The 24,952-nt window shown below is 38.7% G+C and overlaps 2 protein-coding genes across 2 annotated transcripts in view; one reads left to right on the top strand and one right to left on the bottom strand.

Annotated features, from left to right (window-relative positions):
* Positions 1-15,773, top strand: part of CCDC38 (coiled-coil domain containing 38) — a 65,330-nt gene extending 49,557 nt beyond the window's left edge. The window contains exons 11-16 of the mRNA XM_023230647.2: positions 1,088-1,157; positions 2,801-2,952; positions 4,242-4,377; positions 10,173-10,378; positions 13,248-13,341; positions 15,632-15,773. Of these exons, the coding sequence (XP_023086415.2) occupies positions 1,088-1,157; positions 2,801-2,952; positions 4,242-4,377; positions 10,173-10,378; positions 13,248-13,341; positions 15,632-15,745 (772 nt within the window). The 3' untranslated portion in view covers positions 15,746-15,773. The remainder of the gene's footprint in view (positions 1-1,087; positions 1,158-2,800; positions 2,953-4,241; positions 4,378-10,172; positions 10,379-13,247; positions 13,342-15,631) is intronic.
* Positions 15,774-16,789: 1,016 nt separating this feature from the next.
* Positions 16,790-23,917, bottom strand: SNRPF (small nuclear ribonucleoprotein polypeptide F). The gene is made up of 4 exons (XM_023230539.1): positions 23,776-23,917; positions 21,677-21,802; positions 17,547-17,611; positions 16,790-16,926 (listed from the first exon to the last, which is right to left on the bottom strand). The coding sequence occupies exons 1-4, from the start codon at positions 23,776-23,778 to the stop codon at positions 16,860-16,862; spliced, it is 261 nt and encodes an 86-aa protein (XP_023086307.1). The 5' UTR covers positions 23,779-23,917; the 3' UTR covers positions 16,790-16,859.
* Between the last annotated feature and the right edge of the window lie 1,035 nt (positions 23,918-24,952).

Genomic DNA, 24,952 nt, shown 5'->3' with positions numbered 1-24,952 from the left:
TCAACCCAAGAGCAGAGAAGGGTGGACTGTAATATCAAATACTTTCTCAGGGTATGTTTCCCTAAAACTAATCTATGTCCCTGGCCCTTTCTGTTTTCCCACACCTTCTCTCCAACTGCTCAACAGGCAGCTCCAGGTGTGTATTTTGTCCCCTCAAACTCAACATGAATAAAGCAAATATTAATCTTTTCCTTATCCCATCTGTAAGCCATTTTCCTTCCTATGAGTGTTACCTCCATTTTTCCAGGCTCCAGACCACAAATGTTGGAGTCATCTTTGTCTCTTCTCTTATGGCCCCAAGACCCCTTTCTATTTTTGGTTCCTATTATTTCCTTCTTCCATATATCTCTAAATTCTCCTCCCTCCCCATACACTTACTCATCGTTGACATCATCACTGTCCTCTATCTGAAAGTGTTAATGACCTAGATCACACCAACAGCCAACTTACTCTGTCCCTATCCCTGCCTCTTTAATATTGCAATCAGTTTCCATTGATCTTTCTTACAGGATTTTTCCAGAGCCACTTTCCAAGCCACATGATTATGCTTTAAGGAGGTACCTCATTGTCCATCGCCCCAAGCAACATTTTGTCAGCCTGATTGGAAGATATTTTGAGAAGTAAAATCTGCTCTTAAAGAGAGAAGCATTGCCTTACTTGGGGACAGTCAGAAGGCTGTGATACAGCTTTCACTTTGAGCAGTAGATTCTCATTTAGATTCTCAAGAAGAATGCATTCAAAGGAACAAAGGGATGAGGCAATGTAGGCTGTCATGTGTTTCTTTAAAAATAAAGTTACCTTACTTTATAGATATACCTCAAATAATTGGTACCATATGGTATGGCCCTCCCATGTGGTCTCATTGTTTGTGTATGTCAGCTTTGTCCGGGACAGAATCCAATTTTCTTTTGTATATTCATGGAATCCGTTGATTTCTGCAATCAGCAGTTCCCTAAAAGGCTAAACCTGCTATTGAAAATAATTATGTTACAGTTGCGTTCCAAAGACAATTTAGAAAGGAATGCAAACCTGTTGACAGAAAATGGCTCACAAATCAGACATTTTCTTTTTCTTTTTTCTTTTACAGCCTGACTGAAAGTTTCGGTTCAGAAGACAGTTTGGAATTCCTTTTAGATGATGAAATGGACTTTGATTTGGTAACCAGATTACATTTGCTGGTTTAAATATTGTGTTTGGTGAAAAATATTGATGATCATTTATTCTTTTGAAATTAAAATATTTCATTCAAAATATTGCACAAACCTTCCAGAAAGAAATATAATTTTGATACTATTCTCCAATTGGATATGTAATTTATCTTTGTTATAAGACATTTTATAAGTATCTAGAAGAAGGTAATGATTTAGGATATATAATATATATATAATATATATATATAAAATCAACAATCTTCCTGTAAAAATAGCCACTTTCTGATTGCATTTTATTGGGACTTGAGATGTGTTGGGCAGCTGAACCATAAAATAAATAGGCCTTCAACAAAACAACCCTTTATTGCTGCAAGATTGACTTTGAGCTAACATCACCCTAAATGCAACCACAGAAACCAAAAGGGACAACAAATACTGTTCATTGGTGTATATTACACACCTTACCCAAGTCATCTTTTTAGAAAATTGTGACAAACAAACATAAAAAATTTACCATTTTAGCCATTTTAAGCATGCAGTACAGTAGTGTCAACTATAAGCGACAGATCCCTAGAACTTTCCGATTCTGCAAAACAGAAACTCTATACTCATTAAACAATTCCTCTTTTCTCCCTCCTATGGCCCCTGGCAACTACCATTCTACATTCTGTTTCTAATAGTTTTACTATTTTAGATACCTCATATAAGTGGAATCACTCAGTATTCATCTTTTTGTGCCCGGTTTATTTTACTTAGCGTACTGTAGCCAAGGTTTATCTATGTTATAGCACATGACAGGATTTCTTTCCTTTTTTTTTGAGATGGAGTTTCACTCTTGTTGCCCAGGCTGAAGTGCAGTGGCACGATCTTGGCTCACTGAAACCTCTGCCTCCTGAGTTCAAGCAGTTCTCTGCCTCAGCCTCCTGAGTAGCTGGGATTACAGGCACCCGCCACCATGACTGGCTAATTTTTGTATTTCTAGTAGAGACGGGGTTTCACCATCTTGCTCAGGCTGGTCTTGAACTCCTGACCTAATGATCTACCTGCCTCGGCCTCCCAAAGTGCTGGGATTACAGGCATGAGCTACTGCACACGGCCGATTTCTTTCCTTTTGAAACCTGAATAATATTCCATTGTATGTGTATACTACTTGGACTTAATCCATTCATCCACTGATGGACATTCAGGTTGCTTCCATGTCTTGGCTATTGTGAATAATGAGGAACATGGGTGTGCAAATGCCCAAGTCATTTTTTAAAAAAATGTTTAAGGTAACACATATAAATATAAAATAATTAAAATGTGGGGAGAAAATGACTTTCACTCAGCCTCCTGTCATCTTCTATTCCTTCTCCCTTTCCCTTTTTCCTGCACTTGCCTCCTCTTCTGCTTTTTCCTCACCCTTTTCTTCCTTTTTTGTTCCCCATCCCTTTTTTAATACCCTCATCTCCCCACAACACTTCAAATGTGCTCTTTCTGAGAGCCAGCTCTCACTTGGAAATAGACGAGTTTCCCATACAAATCCCTACCTGCGTCTTCGTCATGCTTAGAAACACCTTCCTTTACCCCACTGTATTTTCTAGATAAGTCACATGTGCATAGGTAGCGTATTTTTAAGTAAATTATATTCTTCATTATTGATTAATTAGGAGCCAGCGCTTTATTTCAAGGAACCAGAGGAGTTACTTCAAGTCCTCAGAGAGCTGGAAGAGCAGAATCTTACTTTGTTTCAATATTCCCAAGATGTAGATGAAAATCTTGAAGAGGTAAACAAAAGAGAAAAAGTTATACAGGATAAAACGTAAGTCATTATAAACAAGTAGATTTATTCCATTAAGCAATTTCTAACCAGAGCCTGGGTCCAACTCATCTGCATGTGGCTCTTCCTCGTGGTCTCTGTGAATGTAGGCTGAGGTTTTTAACAGTTTACATTGTGGAGTGCAAAAGGTAGACGTCATATTTACACAGAATAGACTGGCTTTAATTTTGTCCCTACTTCCTTTCACTTGTCAATATATTTTCCTAGCTAGTAACAATAAAAGATATTTTGAAAAAAGACTAAAAAGAATTAAAATAGTACCTACTGCCTTAACTTTTGTCCAGTGTAGTTTTCGCCCTCTTGGCTAGCTATCATTTACTTTACCAAATCATGCTGTGGATGATAATGCTAACAAATGTATTTTCATTGGCCATGACTCTCAAAAAAATAATTTTTGTGATTAAATATTGTATCATTTTATAAAGTTCCTGCCAAGATATCAGGGCAAATATAGAAAGGATTTCTGTCAGGGGAAAGTGGCTGGATTTGATCCCTCACAAAATTCCTTCCTCATCTAACAATATATAATATTACAAACTTGAAAAAGAGTTGAATTACAGAGAATAGATCTTTATATCTACTCATTGAAAAAATGTGTAGAATCTTTTTTTCAGAAAGTTTTCTGGGCCAGAAGATGGCAATCTTTTTAAACAATAGGTCAAACTACATTTAACTTCAAGACAAATTAATTTGTTCAGAAGAACCTAAACATCATTATCTCACAGCTTCCCATTACCATCTGTGAGACTTTTTAATCCCTGTGTCTTTTCCAGTCCTCACAGTGTCTGGTGGCCCTCCACCCACCTCCACAATAAGATTTTCTGGGACAGGGTGGGTGCAGGTGGGCAGGAAAGGGGGTTCTATAGAATCCATCTCTAGAGGATCTTATCAGAATCTCTAGGTGAGGGAGTTAGGAGTCTATATTTTCCCTCTTGGCTCCCAAGATGTTCTGATTATCAGCCACATTTGAGAACACTGGGTTCCTGATGCCTCAGCTCTGCTGCTATTTGCGGGAACTCGAGGGGAACCACAAAAGTAGAGGAGGGGAAGCAAATGCCTTCTGATGGAAGTTAAAAGCAGGATTTGTGCATGTATTTTTCTCATTTTAACTTGAAAAGTTGCATGTACTTTGGCAATGTCTTCAAATACGACTTGTATTTGGCTCACTACGTGGATTTTGACACATGATCTAGAGTGTTGAAGCTCCAGACTGATGGTTATTTCACTAACCACAAATTTCAGATGAGGGTCTCTTTCTTCTTTTGCAATAGAAATAGCAACATAGAGTTTCTTTTGGAGCAAGAAGAAATGCTTAAAGCTAATTGTATGAGAGAAGAGGAGAAAGCAGCAGAATTGCAATTAAGGTCCAGGCTCTTTAGCTTTGGAGAATTTAATTCAGACGCTCAGGTAATCATTCTTTGCCTATGGTGATTTCACTGTGGCTCATGATTATAATTGTTATTCCCTGTGTCCTAAGTATGTGAATAGGGGAGTTAAAGCAAATCACAAATCCTAGGTTGACGACAGAAGTCGAAAGCCAGCTTGGAATTTATCTTGCCAGTATGTAATAGCCAATGTACATATGCAGAAAGCATTCAAATTGGCATTGGAGTTCTCTTAAAACGTTGCTCTATTACAATCCATGATATTGACCATAGTTTTCCCCTTGAAATACGTTTCTTTTAGTCAGAGCCTAGACATATGTAGTAGTTCACTGTGTGTTATCATTTTGGTGGTAATTCAAGGAGTAATTAACAGAGGAAGTAGTGAATCAACACAATTAACAGTGACTCAACACTGACTAGAAAATTTTCCCAGCACCGAGCCTGTACTAGATTTCTGCCTCTTCAGGCCTGTGTAGACTCATTATCAAAACAGCTGTGATGTGTGCTAGTACACTTACTTATTGAGAAGTTCATCTCTCAGCTAGATGCAAACCCCCTCGAGGGCAGGGATTAACTTATTATTCTTAGTTCAGTTGAGGGTCCCCTTAAAAGTTGGTGCTCAATAAATGTTTGTTGAATGAATGATTAGGTTAGCTTTTAGAGCCACAATCAGCTCCATCTAACATTGATTACCTTATAAAAACCTCAAATGAAATAAAAAATCAAAGCTAATATACGAGGCTAACATTGTTCTGAGACCAAACTGAGGGTCAGGCTGCTATTTCTCGTGGCCCAATAATGAGATGCAGATTAACTGGGGAGGAAGACAGTTTTTATTTCTGTAACTGGTTACAGGGAAAAGTCCTGGAAATTATTGCCAGACTAACTCAAAATTGTAGTTTTCCAGAGCTTATATACCTTCTAAGCTATATGTTTATGTGTAAGTGTGCATTCATCTAAAGACATAAGTGATTAACTTCTTCTCATCTATAACTAAGGTCTGAGTCCTGAAGACCTTCCTCTGGAGCCTCAGTAAGTTTACTTAATCTAAATGGGTCCAGGTGTTGGGGCGATTACCCTTATCTTGTCTCCTGTTAAATCAGGGAGGTTTAGGTAGTTCCTTCAGACCCCCAGTAAACTTGTTTGTGGAGGCCTGGGGAGTTGCTTCACCCCCAATAAAACTTGGTTAATCCCAAATGGGTCCTGTTAAGAATTCCTTCATTATTTTGTCATACTTTAAGGCCCAGGAAAGGCCTAGGCAAAACTCTTGGTGGGCTTTTGTTACATTCCAGCCTTTGTATAAGGGCACTGGCTTTCAATATTGAACTTAACCACTCAGTCAGTACTGAAACAGCTGTTATGGAAGCCTGCCTTAGTGAGACCTGGCCTGCCACAACATCACATTTATGGATGTGAACTTGATTTTCAAACAGAGGTTGAACTGGCAGAACTGCATCAGAAGATTGTCCTCCCTTACCCACAGGTGAACAGGGTTACAAAAAGCACAAGCTGTTTATGGCTCCTCCACACACACACACACACACACTTTCCTAGGGGGTTCTAGTGCTATGAGGTAGTAGGGGATGGGGTTGTGCATTGCCAGAGCCAAGAAGTGTGATGATAGCCACCTTTCAATTCAGTGCTGTTTTTTCCTAACCATTTTTTTTAAAACTGTGATACAATATACATAACCAAATTTACCACTTACTTATTTTAAGCACACGATCCAATGGCATTAAGTACATTCTCAATGTTGTGGAACCATCACCACTATTTCCACAACTTTTTCATCATCTTTTCAACATAAAAATCTAACATCTTAACCATTTTTAAATGTACAGATCAGTAGTGTTAAGTACATTCACGTTGTTTTGCAATCTCCAGAACTCTTCATCTTGCAAAGCTGAAATTCGATACCCATTAAACAATAACTTTCCAGTCCTCCCTCTCTCTCCTAGCCCTTGGCAACCACCATTTTACTTTCTCTCTGAATTTGACTATTCTAGGTACGTCACAAAAAAAGAATCATACAATATTGGTCCTTTTGTGTTTGGTTTATTTCATTTAGCATGTTTTCAAAGTTCATCCATGCTGTAGCATGTATCAGGATTGCATTATTTTTACGGCTGAATAATATTCCATTGTATGTTTATACCATATATTGTTTATTCATTCATCTATTGATGGGCATTTGAGTGGTTTCCACACTTCAACTGTTTTAAATAATTCTGAAACCAATTGACATGCAAAATGTCTGATAAATATTTGTGATATCTCCCCTCCTCCCTGCCCCACCCCAACTAAGCCCCTTTCATCCAAATTTGGGGCAACTATTAAAAAATAAAAGCGGCATTTTTGATACTCTTTAACATTGAGGCAACCAGATACCTAAAGAAAGAAAGTAGAATTGACATAAAGTTCTTTTTAAAATGGCTATCCATGAAATTTTGATCGCAAGTGTAAATTTGGCATTCATGTATTGCACACTCTGGAGAAGTGGGACTAATAATCCGTAGTGTCTTCTAGAGATGTGAAATGGGGGGTGGGGAGGGGGAGGTGAAGCAGGAAAATTGGGAGGGAAGGGTATTCTTAGGAATTTTTGCTTCTCTACCTCCATTTTTTTTCAGATCTCAGAATATACAAAACATAATCCTTGGAGTTAATTTAACTGCATTTAATCTTTTAAGTTTCTTTTCCAGCTTTATTGAGGTGTAACTGACATATCTGATTGTGATATTCATAAGTTATGTTACTCTGGAGCTATCAGTATGAAATGAAATTTATTCTTTCAAAACTTCCACACTCTTAATGACACTTAATCCCCTAAAAATTTTGCCATTGATCCAGTATTTTACTTTTAAAATAAAATTTTAAATTCAAGTATAATGTAATGTTGAGAAGTGCACAAATCACAAGTGTACCTCTCAAGGAATTTCCTCAAAGCAAACACACCCGTGTGCTACCCCCCAGATCAGGGAATACACCCTCATCAGTCCCTGCAAACCTTCCTCACACCTGCTTCCAGTCTTTCCCAGCCCTCTTTCCCACTGTCCTGACCTCTCATGCCATCAATCAGCTTTTCTGTTTTTGAACTTTATTGGAATGGAATCATGTAACATGTCTGGCTTCTTTCTCTCAACACTATGTTTGTGAGATTCATCCATGGTGTTTAGTGTAGCAGTTGTTAGTTCTTCACTGAACATGAAATGGAACATAAACTGCTCCATTGTTCAATTTGAGGAATGTGTTTATCTCTGGTTTTACTGTTTTCTTTGCACAAGGAGCCGATAAGTTGCAATTGAGAGAACTGCGGACAGTCAACACACAGAATGTGACATGGATTAGAATGACAGAACCCTTGAGTTTGAAAAGACTTTCAATGACATCTAGATATCCATCCCAGCCTTCCCCTCTCTAGTTTTGATACAATGATTCCTCCTAAAACACTGCTCTGGTCATATCACTTCCCATTCACTGTTGAAAGGCACCTGAAGTTCTCTGATATCAGTCTTCCATAATTCCTGTCCCATTCACCCAGGCAGACTCCCTTGACAGCTCCTCCTCCGAGGTACTGCGGGTTGCACCTGCCATCTGAGGGCAGTTCCAGGGATGGGGCTGAAACTTCCCTTCCCTGTGGTCAATTGCCCTGTGCCTCGTGCTCCCTTTTCTTTGCCTTTTTGCTTTGTCAGGCCAGGCTCTCAATCCCTTTTTCATACGTGAATACCTTCATTCATCTCATTCTCCTCTCCTGTCTCCTATCTCTTGTTCTTACCTTGTTATCTTAAGAAAGTATCTCTTCTCGCCATTTTCTCTCCTCTTAGGGAATTTAAGAAAAAAAGGGGGAGGGGGCAGTGGTGTAGAAAAGACATCGTAAAAAGCCACTGCCCTGCTCATCCATCTCTAAAGCCATCTAAGTGTTCAAGAGGTCTCCTTCAGAAATTTCCAGCAACTAGCAACCACTCTCATCTTAAAGTTGTTTTTCCTCAAAACTAGTGGTGAATATATTTTTAAAGCATTTTTCTCTGCTTTATTTAGTGACTCACATTGCAGCAATGTTGTTTTCATATGCAATTTACAATATTTCAATCTGATGGGTTACTTTTATTTTCTTGTATATTTTTCTATGTCTCCAAGGTTTAGAAAAAGAACGTGCTGTTACATAAATAAGAAACACAGTGTTATTTTAGAGAAAGAGGAAAAGGGAAATTTATGGCCAATATAGGACTTTTGCTGTTTTCTATTATTATGTATTTCTCCAAGTTTTCTAAAAGGATCATGTCATTCATGTAAATAGGAAATATAATAAGTGTTACCTTACGAAGGTAAAAAGGAGCTTTATGCTAAACAGGACCATCAGAAAGCTTTTTAAGCTAGGAGGTGGAAGAGAAAAGCTGTTGGAAGTACACTCTTGATATCATATCTTGGGTTGTAATTGTGTTGGTGGCTCTGTAAGGTGTTCATGGTTCCAGGAAGGGCTTCCCATGGCTCCAGGAGCCACATCTGTCTTGAGAGTTATTTGTCGCTGGATTTATGGTGATGCTCATCCTCTTGAGCGGAAGCAGGAAATGGGGCAGAATACTACCTGGAGAGTGATTCACACTGCCCAGCATTTTGTTGAGCTCCCCTTAATTGCAAACACCGGGTTCACAATGGCGAAAGAGGATGACAATTTTCTTACGGTCCTGAGACAAGTTACCTACCACCTCAACAATCTCCACCAACAGTTAAAACGGCACAGTGTCGAGGTACAGGGATCAGCAAGGTTTGGCCTAAGCTTTTGTTTAGACTAGAATACTGCAGTGGCTTCCCAACGAAAACAGTGAAAATGATACTTCTGAAAAGGCGTTAGTAGGCCAGCCTGGGTACCTGTTTGCTTGCAACTTTTTTTTCTGAGAGAATGCATTCAGTCATTTATTCAGCAGACATTTATCCAGCGCACAGTTATGTGCAAAGCACTGTTTTAGTCGTAACTTTAAGCATAAGATGTAGCTCCTGCTCTCCTGGTCTATAAGGATAAGGCAGAGAACTATCATATAGGATGATAATAGTTTCACAATTATAAGAGTAATACATGCAAAAAAGAGGGGAGCTGGGTTACATATTGTGCCAAAAGGAAATGCATCTGAGCGGCAAAAAACGATTTAAAATGTTTGTTGCCTCGCATATTTGAATTCTTAGGGAGTCAGATATACAAAAACATTCAAGCAAAAAATATTTTGCCCATTATAATTACTTTTTATATCTAGAGTTCAATATATTTTAAGAAAATAATCCAAGGTGTTACTATAGTAATGCTCTGACTATAAATTATGATATAAGTTAAATGTCACTGCTGCATTTTCTCAATTATCTGTTTTATTAAAACTTCTCCTTTAAAAAAAGTAAACATCAGGCCAGGCACAGCGGCTCACGCCTGTAATTCCAGCACTTTGGGAGGCCAAGGCAGCCCGATCACCTGAGGTCAGGAGTTCGAGACCAGCCTGGCCAACATGGTGAAGCCCCACCTCTACTAAAAATACAAAATTTAGCTGGGCGTGGTGGCGCATGCCTGTAATCCCAGCTACTTAGGTGGCTGAGGCACAAGAATCACTTGAACCTGGGAGGCAGAGGTTGCAGTGAGATGAGACTGTACCACTGCATTTCAGCCTGGGTGACAGAACGAGACTCCATCTCAAAAAATAATAATAATAATCATAAAAAAAGAGTAAACATTTAATAGCATATACATGGGTTTTTACTGTAATATAGTAAAATGGTATTATATATTTATTGAATGTGCAATGTGCTGTTAATGTTTTCTGCTCTTCTCAATCTCAGGAAATACTGATAGACTCACTTAGTAAAAAGATTACTGAAGTATACAAAGTCTGCATTGGAGATGCTGAGGATGACGGCCTCAACCCAATTCAAAAGCTGGTAAAAGTAGAGTCTCGCCTGGCAGAACTGTGTGACCTCATCGAATCCATTCCCAGAGAAAATGTGGAGGCAATTGAGAGGATGAAACAGAAAGAACGGCGGCAAAAGTATATTCAATAAGGATAAGAATGACTTAACGAGTAGCTGGTTTTGCTCAGATTCCACAAACACATTAGCAAGTCTCTTGTGTAATGCCATATTATAGGGACACAGTGAGGAAGAATGAGCACTGTGAAGGAAGGAACTGGGTGAACAGAGTTCACCAGGGGCAACTGACCTAGTTTGGGATGGACAAACTAGCCTGGAAAAGCAAATCTTTGGTAATTATATAAAATTTACGAATCAGTAATTACATGAAAGTTTTTGACTAGCTATCATGGGGAAGGAGAATTGCATTGGTGGTGAAGGACCCAAGGCATAGAATTAGGAGCCCATCATGGGAAAAGTGCAAGCAGACTCAATCTACCTGTAGTTCTCCCATGAAGGGCTCCTAATTCCTAATGAAGGAATTGTTTGAAAGTCAGAGCTACACAGTGAGGGTTTTCCGCAGTGTATAACTGCCAACACTTATGCAACGTTCACTCATTTATTCCTCAAGACAACCACATGAGGATTATCGTCCCTGGAGCCCCACCCCATCCCTCACATCCTTGCATAGCTTGGTGCCCTTCAAAGGAGATCTGTGCATTGAGGGTGGTATGGCCTGACTGTGGCTTTTCAGAATGCATTCATTTACAAATTTCCATACCAAGTTAAGTAAGAATTTTTACGTACAAACAGTTGTCCCTTGGTATCTGTAGGGGATTGGTTCCAGGACCTCCCAAGGATGCCAAAATCTGCAGATGCTTATGTCTCATATAAGATGGCATATTTACATATAACCTACATACATCCTCCTGTATACTTTAAAATCATTTCTCAACTACTTAATACAATGTAAACGCTAGAGTTGTCATACTGTATTGCTTAAAATTTGTAGTATTTTTATTGTTGGGGCTTTTCTCCAAATATTTTCAATCTGCAGTTGGTTGAATGCCCAGATGTGGAACTGTGAATATGAAGGGCCTACTGTCCTAGTTTGAGGCAATGATTATTGTAAATATGACCCCTAGCCTACCGTGGCATGTAGGGAATGTTTACAAGTGGGATAATGTTCATGTAATAGCAAAAAAACATGTTGAGAGGCCGACTAGTACTCTAGCTACCAGCCTGGGGATTAGACCATGCTGAGTGAGTTCAGTTCAACTGTTTATGACTTTGTGACCTCAGGCAACACAAGCACTCTAGGCGGTTTCTTTATCTGTAAAATGGGAGTAATAATGGTACTTACAGGTTGTTGTGAGGATTAAATTAGATGATCCAAGTAAATTACAAGAGCATGCTTGGCACATAGTAAGCACTCAAATATTAGCCACTAGTATTAGATATTTTGTTATTGCCTACTACTTAACAGATGTATGGAGGATATGCTTACCCATAGTAAAAATGAAGTCCAGACTATATTACGGTGATTCTGATGGGATCTTATTGAACATAAAGCAAGCTTTAAAAAAAATTATAAATGAAAAGTTACTCCTTCCCTAAGATGACCTCATTATGACTACACTAACAGCACTTGCATCTTTTTTACAGTAAAAATATATTTGCATCAAAGTGTAATTACAACTCATTTTTAGCAGTGATACATGAATGTAATTCCAATTATTTACATTCTTCTTAAAAAGAATTTTAGCTGGGCCAGGCGCGGTGGCTCACGCCTGTAATCCCAGCACTTTGGGAGGCCGAGGCAGGCGGATCACGAGGTCAGATTGAGACCATCCTGGCTAACACGGTGAAACCCCGTCTCTACTAAAAATACAAAAAAATTAGCCGGGCATGGTGGCAGGTGCTTGTAGTCCTAGCTACTCGGGAGGCTGAGGCAGAACAATGGCGTGAACCTGGGAGGTGGAGCTTGCAGTGAGGCGAGATTGTGCCACTGCACTCCAGCCTGGGCGACAGAGCGAGACTCCGTATCAAAAAAAAAAAAAAAATTTTAGCTGATTTTCCCCATGGTTTGGGGCACCTAATTTTGCAATAGAAATGCTCAGTACATGTTATTTCCATTCCCTAGTATATAACCTTACACTTAGAATATCATTCAATAGATTCATAAAATAGCTATCATGTATTTAGTGCCTATTGCTCACCACTTTGTACTTGATAAGTTGCACAGATTAATTTTCCCCTCAAAATAACCCTAAAGAGAGTATGACAAATAGCATTTCTTGCTCATAATTTGAGGATATTATGCAAAAAGATTAATTGGAAGGTACACTTTTGTGGCAGCTCACTAAGCTATGCATTTATTTGTGTACTTTTCTGTATGTATGTGACACTTCAATTGAAAGGTTTAAAAAGAGGGAAAAGTAGCTGAAAGTTAATTCAAGTAGCTATTATACAAACTGTCTGTAAAGTGCTAAAATGTTTGGGAGGCCGAGGTGGGCAGATCATGAGGTCAGGAGTTCAAGACCGGCCTGGGCAACGTAGTGAAACCCCGTCTCTACTAAAAATACAAAAATTAGCTGGGTGTGGTGGCATGCACCTGTAATCTCAGCTACTTGGGAGGCTGAGACAGGAGAATTGCCTGAACCCAGGAGGTAGAGATTGCAGTGAGCCGAGATTATGCCACTGCACTCCAGCCTGGGCAACAGAGTGAGACTGTGTCTCGGGAAAAAAAAAAAAAAAAAAGTAGACCAAGATCTGGGTATGTTTTATATTTTCCAAAATGATGAAATTTCTTCCCATTTCCAAATAGTATTTGTTGTCGAGATTTACCTGAATATTCAAAAGCCATTGTTATGAGTAAAGATGAAGTGTCATTTTCATTTAACTTTAAAGGAGGTCTTCCATTCACATGGCTCATTATCAAAGAGTAATGTACTTTTCTTACTTAATGTGATTTATAGTTACAAGAATGTTTCTCCCTTCTTGTGACAGGTTTCGTGATGAGAAAATGAGAGAAAAACAAAGACACCAAGAGGAAAGGCTAAAAGCTGCTCTGGAAAAAGCAGTAGCACAACCAAAGAAAAAGGTTTGTTTTGCTATTAATACATCCAGCCATATCAGTATGTGAGTGCCTCTGTGGCACAAAACCAAAATACTTTATTCATCTAACTTATCTAGGTTGAACTTCAAAAAGATAATCTTTCTTGCTCACAGCTTCAATTGGTCTCTCTCTGGTTCCTTGTTACTTTTAGAAAAATTCAAATTAGTGGCTCTCCAGTTCTCAATTAAACACTTTTTAGTAAAAGAAGCCTCTTCTCTCTCCTCTTTTTCTTTAGCCCTAGGTTCATGAAAATCAGGTAATTTTTTTTTTTTTTTTTTTAGTTTTTTGGAATAGATTATAAAAGCATATTGTTCAAAGTTCAAAAGATACAAGAATATCCAGTGTAAAGTCAGTCTTCCTCAGTTCCCCTTCCTGGAGGCAACCACTGTTAACAGGTTCATTTGCATCCCTCTGGAAATATACACACACATATATGTATTTATGTACATATTCCTTTTCTTACTGATAGCTAGGAACTTGGCTTCTTTCACTCAGCAATGTTTTGGAGATAAGTGAACCCAAAGAATCGCATGTAACTGTGGGGACTGTGCACAATCCCCACATTGTAAAGATAATGAGATTGACAGGTGGAGTCAAAATGATTTGCCCAGAGTCACTATGACGTAGCAGCAGAATCAGGACCAGAAGCCAAAGTTCTGTATTTTGCAAGACCACCTGTCCAATCAGAAGTTTGGGATTAGGCAGTCACGTACATGTGGTCCATCACTTCTACACAGGGTAAGGAGGGCCTTTTGTTTTATATGCCACTCTTTCCCTCCTCTGGGATAGAGTCTGAAATATATTCCAGAAGGACAATTTCATGGTTATCTGCAAAGCTATTGTGGACACTGATTCTTACCATAGTAATAGCTAACGCATAACGAATGCTTACTGTGTGCCTTACAACCAACCTCTTGAGGTAAGAACTTGAAAAAAAATTCTGAAATATGGGAATTGTTAATATGTGCCATACCAAAAAGATGATTACTTCAAAATATTTTATTGAAATACTTCATCTTAAAAAGGGTGTTTATCTAGTTCAATTCTTTCCATGAACTTTCCTCACCTGTTCTCTCCTCCCAAGAATTAACCATTCATCACCCTTCCACATGGACTACTTAGTAAACCCACCAAATTGAAATTATTTTTAAGTATGTTCACCTTTCCTTCTAGACCATGAGTTTTATGACGTTTGTATCCCTAATACCTGGCACATCATGGATACTTGATGTATAGTGAATTAACAGACTAAAAATGAGCATTAAAAACTACAACTGGAAAAAATTGGGGAAAAAATGGTTATCCGATAAATCAACAACACACAATGACCTCTGATAGAAGCTGACCCAATTAGAACACTTCATCACTGGTAATTTTTTCAGACAGTATTAATAACAAATGTTACCAAAGATCTCTGACAGTGAAAAATTCTGATATTGCAGAATGAATTCAGAGATTCTAGTCCCCCAAGGACATTTTTGTTGTTACAGTGATGGGGAAGAGTGCTATTGTTATTTAGGTTCTCTTGGGCCTGCAATGCAGGGGACAATCTCACATAAGAATTGTCCTAAAATGTCAATAGTGCCTTTTGAACACAGTGGCAATGTCCCATCAAATCTCACAGAATTATGGCAGTTTTCCCACTTATACATTTAATTTATACAAATTCAGCTACAAAAGCAAAACAAAAAGCAGGCGAGGGAATCCCAAAAGTAAAGAGAAAAATAAGTAGTAATATACTTGAGTATATATGCCCCAGAGAGAATGAATAGGTATGAACGAGGGGTTTCCCAAAGCCTCTTCTGTTGGGAACACCTCCAGAAGCCAGCCAGTGTTCAAGATGGTACATGGTTTTCTGGACTTTTTATTTAACACGATATCTAAATGCTAGTCAGGTGCTCAACAGGAGAAAGCCATCTCTTCCAACCATGAAGGAAAAACTGGCTATGGCACTTACTGAGAAAATGGTGGCCTTCAACATGGTGCTTTTCTAGGCTGACCACATTTGAACTGTATACTATTGGATGACTTTACCTAAGTTTTCCCACTTCCCAATAAAACCTAACTGTTGTTCCTTCTGCATACTTATCGGTGTCCAGTTTGCTACTCAACTTTGCCTAGCATGTTAGACATCCGTTAGGTTACAAGTCCCTTTTAACTGTGATTAGTTAATATTACAAACCATATTATTCTTTGTAAAAATCAAGTTAATATTGGCATTTCACAAATCTCAATAGAAAATGGAAAATATTAAGTATTTTGTTTTTCTTTTCAGTTGGGAAGACGACTTGTCTATCATTCAAAACCTCCATCTGCTAACAGACAGCAGCTACCTTTAGTCAATGAAACAAAAACAAAAGCACAAGAGGAAGAATATTTTTTTACTTGAATAAAAGCAGTAAGACATTTTATTACCAGAATGTCTTAGGTATATTTTGTAAATTTTGGCTTTCACTAATGATAATATTCTGCCCCATGTACCAGGCCTAATCAATTTGAGAAAGACAAGCCCTTATTCCAAGGGCTATAGGATTAGGAATAAGTTATTTTCTTTTGTCGAAGTCTTTATTCATATCATAAGTATTAGTCCTATAGCTCAACCTTGTTATCTATACTTTGAGTTGTTCCACTTGGGGATAAAAAAGATAGTTTACTGATAAAACTGTATGGTAAATGACCACTGAAGTGTAATAATAATGGCCATTCTCTTACAACATGAGAATGTAAATGATATATTTTCTCAACCCATCTGCAGGGAAGTTCATAGCATGCTGTTATTACTATGGAATATACATTTTAACAATGTACAACTCTAAAATATCTGAAGGGTTTTGAAAGGCTTACAACTTAACCTCGAGGTTATGGTCTCAGAACATAACTCTGAGACCGGTTTTTATTCCACATTACGTTTTGTTCAAAGAACTTTTTTCTCCTTAGTGAACAAACCATATGCCCTCAGCCTGAATGTCAGTTCCCAATTTCTGTTGTGCCCTGTCTGTACAATCATTTTAATTTTTAGAAGATGTTTCAGTTTTAGCTACAATATGTGCATTTAGCTTATACTGACACAGAATTAACATGTAATTTATTGACTAAGTAAAATAAGACAGAATATTATTAATACCAAGAAAATGTTTAATTTTATACATGTTAAAAGTGGCTCAAAAATAACTTGAAAACGTTGCATTTAAAAGGTCTCAGCTAATAGAAAATTTTACAAGAAAAGGCTGAAATTCACCTTCATAAAAATATCTAAAGCATATAAATAATTATCCTTTATGGGAAAAAAAAAAAGAGTATTGAGCTTACAAAAGAAAAGCAACTTAAATGAAATTCGGTGGCTTTTAAAGCATTAGTCCTGTGAGTCATCTTTCCCAACTGGTTCGACATTTGAGCTTTGCTTGTAAATATCTGAATACAAACAGTTCGCAAGTCAAGTTGAAAAACAAACAGATCTTTATTGTCTAGAAATATATATAAAAAAAAAATCCCAACAAAAGATGCTATTCTCTCATTTCCCCATCTTCTTCCTCTTCTTCCACACCTCTGATATAAAGGACATTATTACACCTGTGAATAGAAAAAGTCCATTTTGTTGTTCCAACCAGAAACCTGTATGATCTGAATTACTGTATTTTTATTATGAAAATACTGAATGCTATATTTACAATATTCTTGTCTTAAAAAATTTTTTAATATATTTGTTTTTACAAAGAGTTTTACATAGACTTGTTGAACAGCACAGTGCACTTATTTTCCACCATATGGTTGTTAAAAATGACACCTTTATGATTTTCCAAAGGAAATAATTACCAGAATTTGAAGCTTTGAAGCTAGTACAGAGAATCAATATAACAAAAATCCTTACAAACAGCCAGACCCAACTAAAATTCAAAACTAAGTTCCTGCAATGAAGGCCACTGCAAAAAGTTGCCACTGTAAAAGTTTATAGCTAAGAGCCAGAAAATTTAACATCAACACTAGGAAAATCTTTTGGCCAGTTCTAAAACATTTGAAAACTTACCTTTGACAAGTTTAACAATTTCAAAGACTTTTGAAGTCTAACTGTAAAGTATTATAATAGTGATTTTTTTTAAAAGTACTTCCAAAATTGAGGCACTAATATATTTAGAACAGGTATTCCTAATGCTCACCAGTAACTCCTTACATATACCACTGCTCTTTGTTACCTTATTAAAACTTCACCCAGATGTCCAGACAAAGCTCCATCTATGTATTCTTCTGTATTTGCAAGCTTTCAATAAAAAGAAATACATTAGTATAATCACACAGGAGGAAAATATTACAATACAGCTAATACTGGTGAGAGAACTTACTATGACCTTCCTATACCAACAACTCAAATTTATCTATAATTAGATAACAGAGGATGAGCTTTCTATTACTACTGTAGTACTTTTGGTTTCATATAAACCTTCAATAAAATTAATATTCATGGATGTAGAACAAATATATAATAAAGTTTGTTTCAATGTAAGTTTCTGAATCTCCCAGGTTATGTAATATTTCTTTCCATTAGATATCAAAACAGTGTGTGGAAGAAGGCAGTCTCTAATTTATGAATAAATTGTGATTTAAAAGTTTTCTGAAAATTCATTCTAAAGAACCAGACGTTAAGTTTTCTCAGAGTAAAACATAAATCATATTGAGGTGTCCAAATGGGTATACAAAAGCTATGGCTAGCATGCCAAATACTTCTATATTAGTCAGCAACCAAAGCAGATAACTGAGTTAGAATTTTCTTCTTTTCCTGTCTTTTAAGAAACAGGGTCTCCCTCTGTTGCCCAGGCTGGAATGCAGTGGCACAATCATAGCTGAGCTCAATCTCCTGAGTAGCTAGGACTAAAAGCATGTGCCACAAAGTCTGGCTACTCCAAAACAATTATTTTTTTGTAGAGATGAGATCTTGCTATACTGCCCAAGCTGGTCTTGAATTTCTGCCTTCAAGTGATCCTCCTGCCTTGGCTTCCCAAAGTGCTGGGATTACAGGCAAGAGCTACCACATCTGGGCCTGAATAAGAAATTTTTTTAAAATTATGTACTAATAAACAGGGAAAAACAAGTTCTTAAGTGAAAGTTAAATAGTTAACAGTGACTTTTACAGTTATTTTGGTGAACTCTATTATTTCTAATTTTATATCAAAATGCTTAGCTTCTACATATAGGTAACGATCTTTACTTGTAATTAAAAGGAAAATCACAATCAATGGCACCTGGGACTCAGCGACGGCACTAACAGGAGTGAAGGGAGAGAGGGAGGTTTCCTTCACAACTAGGCATGAGGAAAAGGAAAAGAAAAATACAGCCTAACAATAAGGATTAAAATAGGATGCGACATAAGGCATGAAAAACATGTTAATGAACACTACTACTGGATGTTACTCCCTCTCTTATAGAAAACAAAAAGTAATCTTCATTATCCAGATGATAGTTTTGTCTGAAATATACGAAGTTGTTGAGACAATTAGTTTGTATGTAACAGCTATAAGAAATAATGTATTAAGAGCAGCTAATTTTTTGTAAAAGGTAATTACAACATTTAACTGGTTTCTAAATTACACAATAATGCTCCAAATACTTTCTATCATGTATTAAATTGAGTCTTCACCATCACTTAACAGGCTCTCTATGGCCACCATTCTAACCTAACTTTCTATCATTTGTCCCTTAACTCAATCTGCTCTGGCCTTTTTGCTGTGCTTTGAACATACCAAGCATGCTTCCACCACAGGGCCTTTGTACTTGCTATTCCCTCAAACTGGGATGCTTTTCCCCAGACACTCACCTGAGTTGTACACTAATTCTGGTATCTTCCAGAATTTGCTTCCTCAGAGTGGCTATCCTATATAATATTGCACATACTGTCTCTCTATTCCCTTTTTCTTCATGCGTGGCATCTATCACACCTATTATCACATTATATTACCACCTCCCACCACTAAAACATAAACTCTTGAGGGCAGGGATTTTGTTTTGTTCAATGCTATAGTCACAGTGCCAAGCACATAATGGGACTCAATAAATATTTGCTGAGTGAACAAATTCAAACACTCAAAGTGGTTGGTTACTCAGACGTTTTTTAACTCTGGCAGGGTCACTAGCAAGCTATATTAATTCTAAAACAATTATTAAGTAGTAATTCTTTTATTATTGAGATGTTAATTTCCATAGCATACAATTCACCCTTTAAAAGTGTACAATTCAGTGGTTTTTAGTATATTCAAAAACCTGTGCAAACCTGTGCAACTATCACCACTAATTCCAGAATATTTTTATCACAATTCATATACTTCCCAGATTTTTCTATGGTCTTGGTAAATGACTCCTGTTTAGGGAATTTTCCAAACTCAAACTATGTTTTGGGGACCTTAGTGTCATGTGCTCAGGTGGTAATTGCCTAAGTTAAGGAAAATCATAGCTCTCTGCCTACTTAAGTACTCCTTTGAGTACTCTGCTTACAAGTATGGAATCCTTGGGTTCATGATTGGATCGACCACCTGTCTTGATAGCCTTTAAAAGCCTGGCGGGAAACTACTACTATTAAAAAACAACAACCCCAAACTAATTTTTTAAATGTGCAAAAGACATTAACAGGCATTTCTCCAAAGATAAACAAATGGCCAATAAACACATGAAAAGGTGCTCAACATCATTAGCCATTAGGAAAATGCAAATCAAAACCACAATAAGATACCACTTCACACCCATTAGAATAACTATTTTATAAACACCCATAGAAAATAACAAGTGTTGGTGAGGATGTGGAGAAACTGGAACCCTTGTGCATTGCTGGTGGGTATGGAAAACCATGTAGCTGCTGTGGAAAACAGTGTGACAGTTACTCAAAAGAAAAAAAAAAATTTTTTTGTTTTTTGAGACAGGGTCTTATTCTGTCATCCAGGCTAGAGTACAGTGGTGTGATCACGGCTCACTGCAGCTTCATCCTCCCCAGGCTCAGGTGATCCTCCCACCTCAGCTTCCTGAGTAGCTGGGAATACAGGTGCCCACACCACCACGCCTAGCTAATTTTTGTATTTTTTTTGTAGATATGCAGTTTTGCTATGTTTCCCAGGCTAATCTCAAACTCCTGGGCTCAAGTAATCTGCTGCCTAAGCCTCCCAAAGTGCTGGGATTACAGGCATGAGCCACCACGCTTGGTCTCCTTAAAAATTAAACTTAGAATTACCAGTAATCCAGTAATTCCACTTCTGGGTATATACCCCAAAGAGCTGAAAGCAGGGACTCGAACAGACATTTGTATACCTGTGTTCACAGCAGCATTACTTACTACAGTCCAAAGAGGGAAGCAACCCAGTGTCCACCAAGAGGCAAACAGATTAGAATGTGGTATATCCATACAATGGAATATTATTCAGTCATAAAAAGGAAATTCTGACACATGCTACAACATGGATGAACCTTGAATAATACACTACGCTAAGTCAAACAAGCCAGACACAAAAGGATAAATACACGATTCCATTTGTATGAGGTATTATGCATGGTCAAACTCATAGACATGTAGAATAGTGGTTACCATGGGTTAGCTAGGTGAAGGAAGCAATGGAAAATTATTGTTTAAAGTTTAATTGTAAAATTATTGTTTAATGGAAAATTATTGTTTAATGGGCAAAAAATGTCACTTTTGGATGATAAAAAAGTTCTGGAAATGGATAATGGTAATGGCTGTAGAACAATGTTAAGGTACTTAGTGCCACTGAATTATACACTTAAAAATGGTTAGAGTGGCAAAATTGTAATGTATATTTTACCACAATAAAAAGAAAATTAATTACAAAAAAACCCCACCAAAACACATGGCTAAATCATTTACAGAAACTCATTTGACAGACATACAGTCAGTTCAATTCCTTCGGCAGATGTGTCTTTCCCCTAAAGGAATGAATTTCCTCAATAACTTTGGTGTTGTGTCTTTAGCATTCATTAAAAGACTCAAGAATTCCACTTGAAAACTTTCTTTCAGGGCTAAATGATGAGAAATGTTTTGTTTTCTCCAGCAAAGTAGTGTGTTTCCCTTATGGTATTATTATGAATTAAATGTGTGAGCTCTTCTTACTTTAACTACGAGGAATAAAATCTGTGGCTGAATTCTGGTTTAAGTCCATATTTTGTACCTAGCATATCATAGTATCCTCCCTGGCTTTGACTTTATTTTTCAATTTTGCCGTATATTTGTCAATTTAATTGTATGTATTCTTATTAGTCAGACTAAACCTTTGAGGAATAAGGTGAAGCAAACTAAATGCAATGTTATGACCTTTACAGCTCTTTAGCTTACCTGCATGTTCATGTAGCCATCTACAGACACCAGATAGCCCTTGTACTCCATTCCCCACTTAAGTTTCACCATCACTGGCTTTCCTGTTAGTCCATTGAGGAAAGGTTTGGGATTGAGGGGTAAACTCTGCACAAAGAACAAAAAAGGATCCAATTAATTATTTTTCCTCCCACCACCAACTCTCTTCTACTAAATACCAGTATTTTGTGGTATGCAAATGAAGAAAACTCTTGACTCATTATTTTAGTACATAATTTTCACTTTTATTTATCGGAGAGTACCAGGGAAATTTAAATATCCAGTTAGCCAGTATCACCTTTAACCCATCAAAATAAAATACTCACTATTCACTTAAGATAACACCGACTACATACATCACTCACTGTTCTGAGCTCTAAAGAAACAAAGATAAAGGCACTTAAAAAAAAATGCGGGCCAGAAAGGGTGGCTCATATCTGTAATTCCAGCATTCTGGAAGGCCAAGGCAGGGGGATCACTTGACGCCAGAAGTTCAAGACCAGCCCAGGCAACATAGTGAGACCACCTTCACTACAAAAATAGTCAGATGTGGTGGTGCACACCTGTAGTCCCAGCTACTAGGGAACAGAGCAAGACTTTGTCATAAATAAATAACAGAGTACCTGTCAAGAAGTTGGAGATGGGGAGGGGGGGCTCCTCACATACAAATAATTATACTGCATATTGCAATGTAGTAAGAGGAGGTATACTAGGGACAAGGGTACCAAAGCAATCCAGGGAAAAAAGGAAAGGTTGCCTGAAATAAGTAATACCTCAGTTTTAAAGAATGAGAGTTTATTTCCAGAGCGGGGAAAAAAATCCTGTTCCAGGCAAGGCTAGCTACTTACGTAAAAGGAGGGAAGAGTGATGCAACAAGGTGATTTTGGGGACATACAATTCAGCATTGTCACTTAAAGTCCCAAATATAAGACTACAGAAGGAAGCAGAGGGCAGATCACGCTTGACAGTCTTTAACTGTGGAAGGTAGGGCTAGGTCCTATCTGACTTTGTCAATAGCACTGTCTCATAGCAATCACTTAAAGTTTGTTCAGCAAACCATTAACATCTCCAGTGAATTCGGTTTTTGCCCTTTTCTGCTCACTCATCAGTCAAAGAAAGAACAGAACTAAGAAACTTGGCTACTAACCCCCTCTAACATAAGCATATTCGGAGTGACTTGATATGGCGATTACTCCAATAACCTAATGTGTCTCCAGTTTTCATTCTCTAATTTATTATCCACCACAGCAACATCATTTTTTAAAGTGCACATCAAATTGTCATATTTCTGCTTAAAATGATTCAATGGCTTTCAACTCAATCATTTTCAATTGATTTGGAGTACAATCAAAACCTCCCAATACAGCCTAAGAGGTCCTGCCCATCGCCTGCTCCTCCGATACCATCTCGTAACCACTCTTCCTGCAACTGGCTGTACCTTTTTGTCAATTTCTCCAACTGACCAAGCTTTCTTTCCGGCCGCAGGTCTTATGCTCCTATTCCCTGTGCTCGGTACACTCCTCCTCCTGCTCTTTAAAGGGTCGTATTTCATGACACTTAGGCTTCAGGTTAAATTCCACCTCCTAGGGAGGCCATCTCTGACTCAGCCTCTAAACGTCTAACGCGCACCCTCAAAGCCTCCTGTCTGCATTCTTCTTAGCACTTACTACTTGCAATTGCTTATTTGTCATTTTTTGACTAATGTCTGTCTTCCCCAACCGAGTTAAACTAGAGCATGGCCATATCATGACTTTCATGCAATGAAGGTGAATTTTGGAGTGTGGTTAAGTGGGAAGTGCAAATTCTCTTTGAGTTTTACCCCGACCCTGTAGCCACAAATAAGAATATCCCAGGCCCGGATTCAAACAAAGAGAAGGCACGGGCACTCCTAGGAAAAGAAAGGCATCGGGAGAAGCACGCGCCTCAGAAATCCCAAAAGCAGAGGGAAAGAAGCTGGCGACCGGGTGCGCGGCGCCTCACGCGGATGAATGGGAAACGCGCGAAGCAACCATTAGGCCCCGCGAGGTGGTCTCCCTCCTTCTCTTTCTCCCCGCTTCTCCCGCCGTTCTCTTTCTCCTTACCATCGTAACCACGGCCGAATATTGCAGGCTACTCACTGCCGACCAGGCTGCCGCTTGTCCCTCGTGACTACAGCAGGTATCGCAGGTCCGAGCCGCTGAGTTTCAAGAAAAATGGCCGCCAAACATGAGTGTGACCTTTCACCTCCCACTACGGCCCTTCCTGCCTCTGTGATTGGACGCAAAGAGATGCGTGCTGATTGGAGGAGATGGTCGGACCAGTATCTCCTGGCAACCAGCAGCGGCTTGGGTTTGCGCCTGGCAGGCTGCGCGCGGGTGTTGGGAAACCGTATCTGAGGAGCGCGGTGAGGCAGCCAAGGACTGGAGGCAGGCTGGTGTTTGTAAATGTGCTGTCCTTCCTAGCGGGGCGGTCTGGGAGAGGCTGTGTAACAGATGTGACTTCTCCCCAACTTGGTTAATGGGGATTTTACTTTGTCTTTTTGCACCCGTGAGAATGTTCGGGATCCCAGAGTTCCTTCCTCACTCTTCCAACAGGTTCCATGATTTGGGGGCGCCTCTGCCGCAGGCCCTTTCTACCTGAGTGTTCTCTCTTCTGCAACACCCATTTCAACCCCTTTTAAAGGAATTCGGGGGTAGCCAGACAAGACTAGGGGCGGCGAAACGCACCAAAGGGAGTCCGATACAGAATTTATTTCAAACGAGGTCAGGTTGTGTCTGGGATACGGTGTCATGTCCCCCCAACACCCACGACCCCGCTGGCCGCATCTTTCTTTTGCATCGCCAGCAGAGACTGGCACGGCCTTCTTACGTGCATTTGAAATTACCTAAGGGCGTAAGCAATATTTCCGCTATCACGGATTAAAACTTTCGACGTAACGGTGTTATCTGAATCTCACTGGTTTTTGTCGTAATCCTAGTGAGTTCGGCTCACTCTGATCTGAAATGCTAAATGCAGTTCTTGGAGAACACGCCCTTTGGGAAGTAACGCTTTTTTGCGGCCCTGAAGAGATGGATTTGAGGTTGTTGGGGCACTGTGGAGCAGTGGGCAAGACTTTGGAGAGGGCCTGCATTCGGAACCTGCGTCTCTCAGGCGCAGCCGGTGTTGGGCAGGGTCTTAACCCCCAGGGCTACTGTTTCCACGGCAGGAACGCGGCTTTAAAAACGGAACCATCCTCAGCGTGGTTGCGAGAATTTAACCTAAAACGGGGGTTGGCCTTGT

The sequence above is a fragment of the Piliocolobus tephrosceles genome, chromosome 10 (assembly GCF_002776525.5).
Source record: "Piliocolobus tephrosceles isolate RC106 chromosome 10, ASM277652v3, whole genome shotgun sequence".
NCBI classification, from domain to species: domain Eukaryota; kingdom Metazoa; phylum Chordata; class Mammalia; order Primates; family Cercopithecidae; genus Piliocolobus; species Piliocolobus tephrosceles.
The sequence above is the reverse complement of the archived record's forward strand: the minus strand, read 5'-3'. Positions and strand labels throughout refer to the sequence as shown.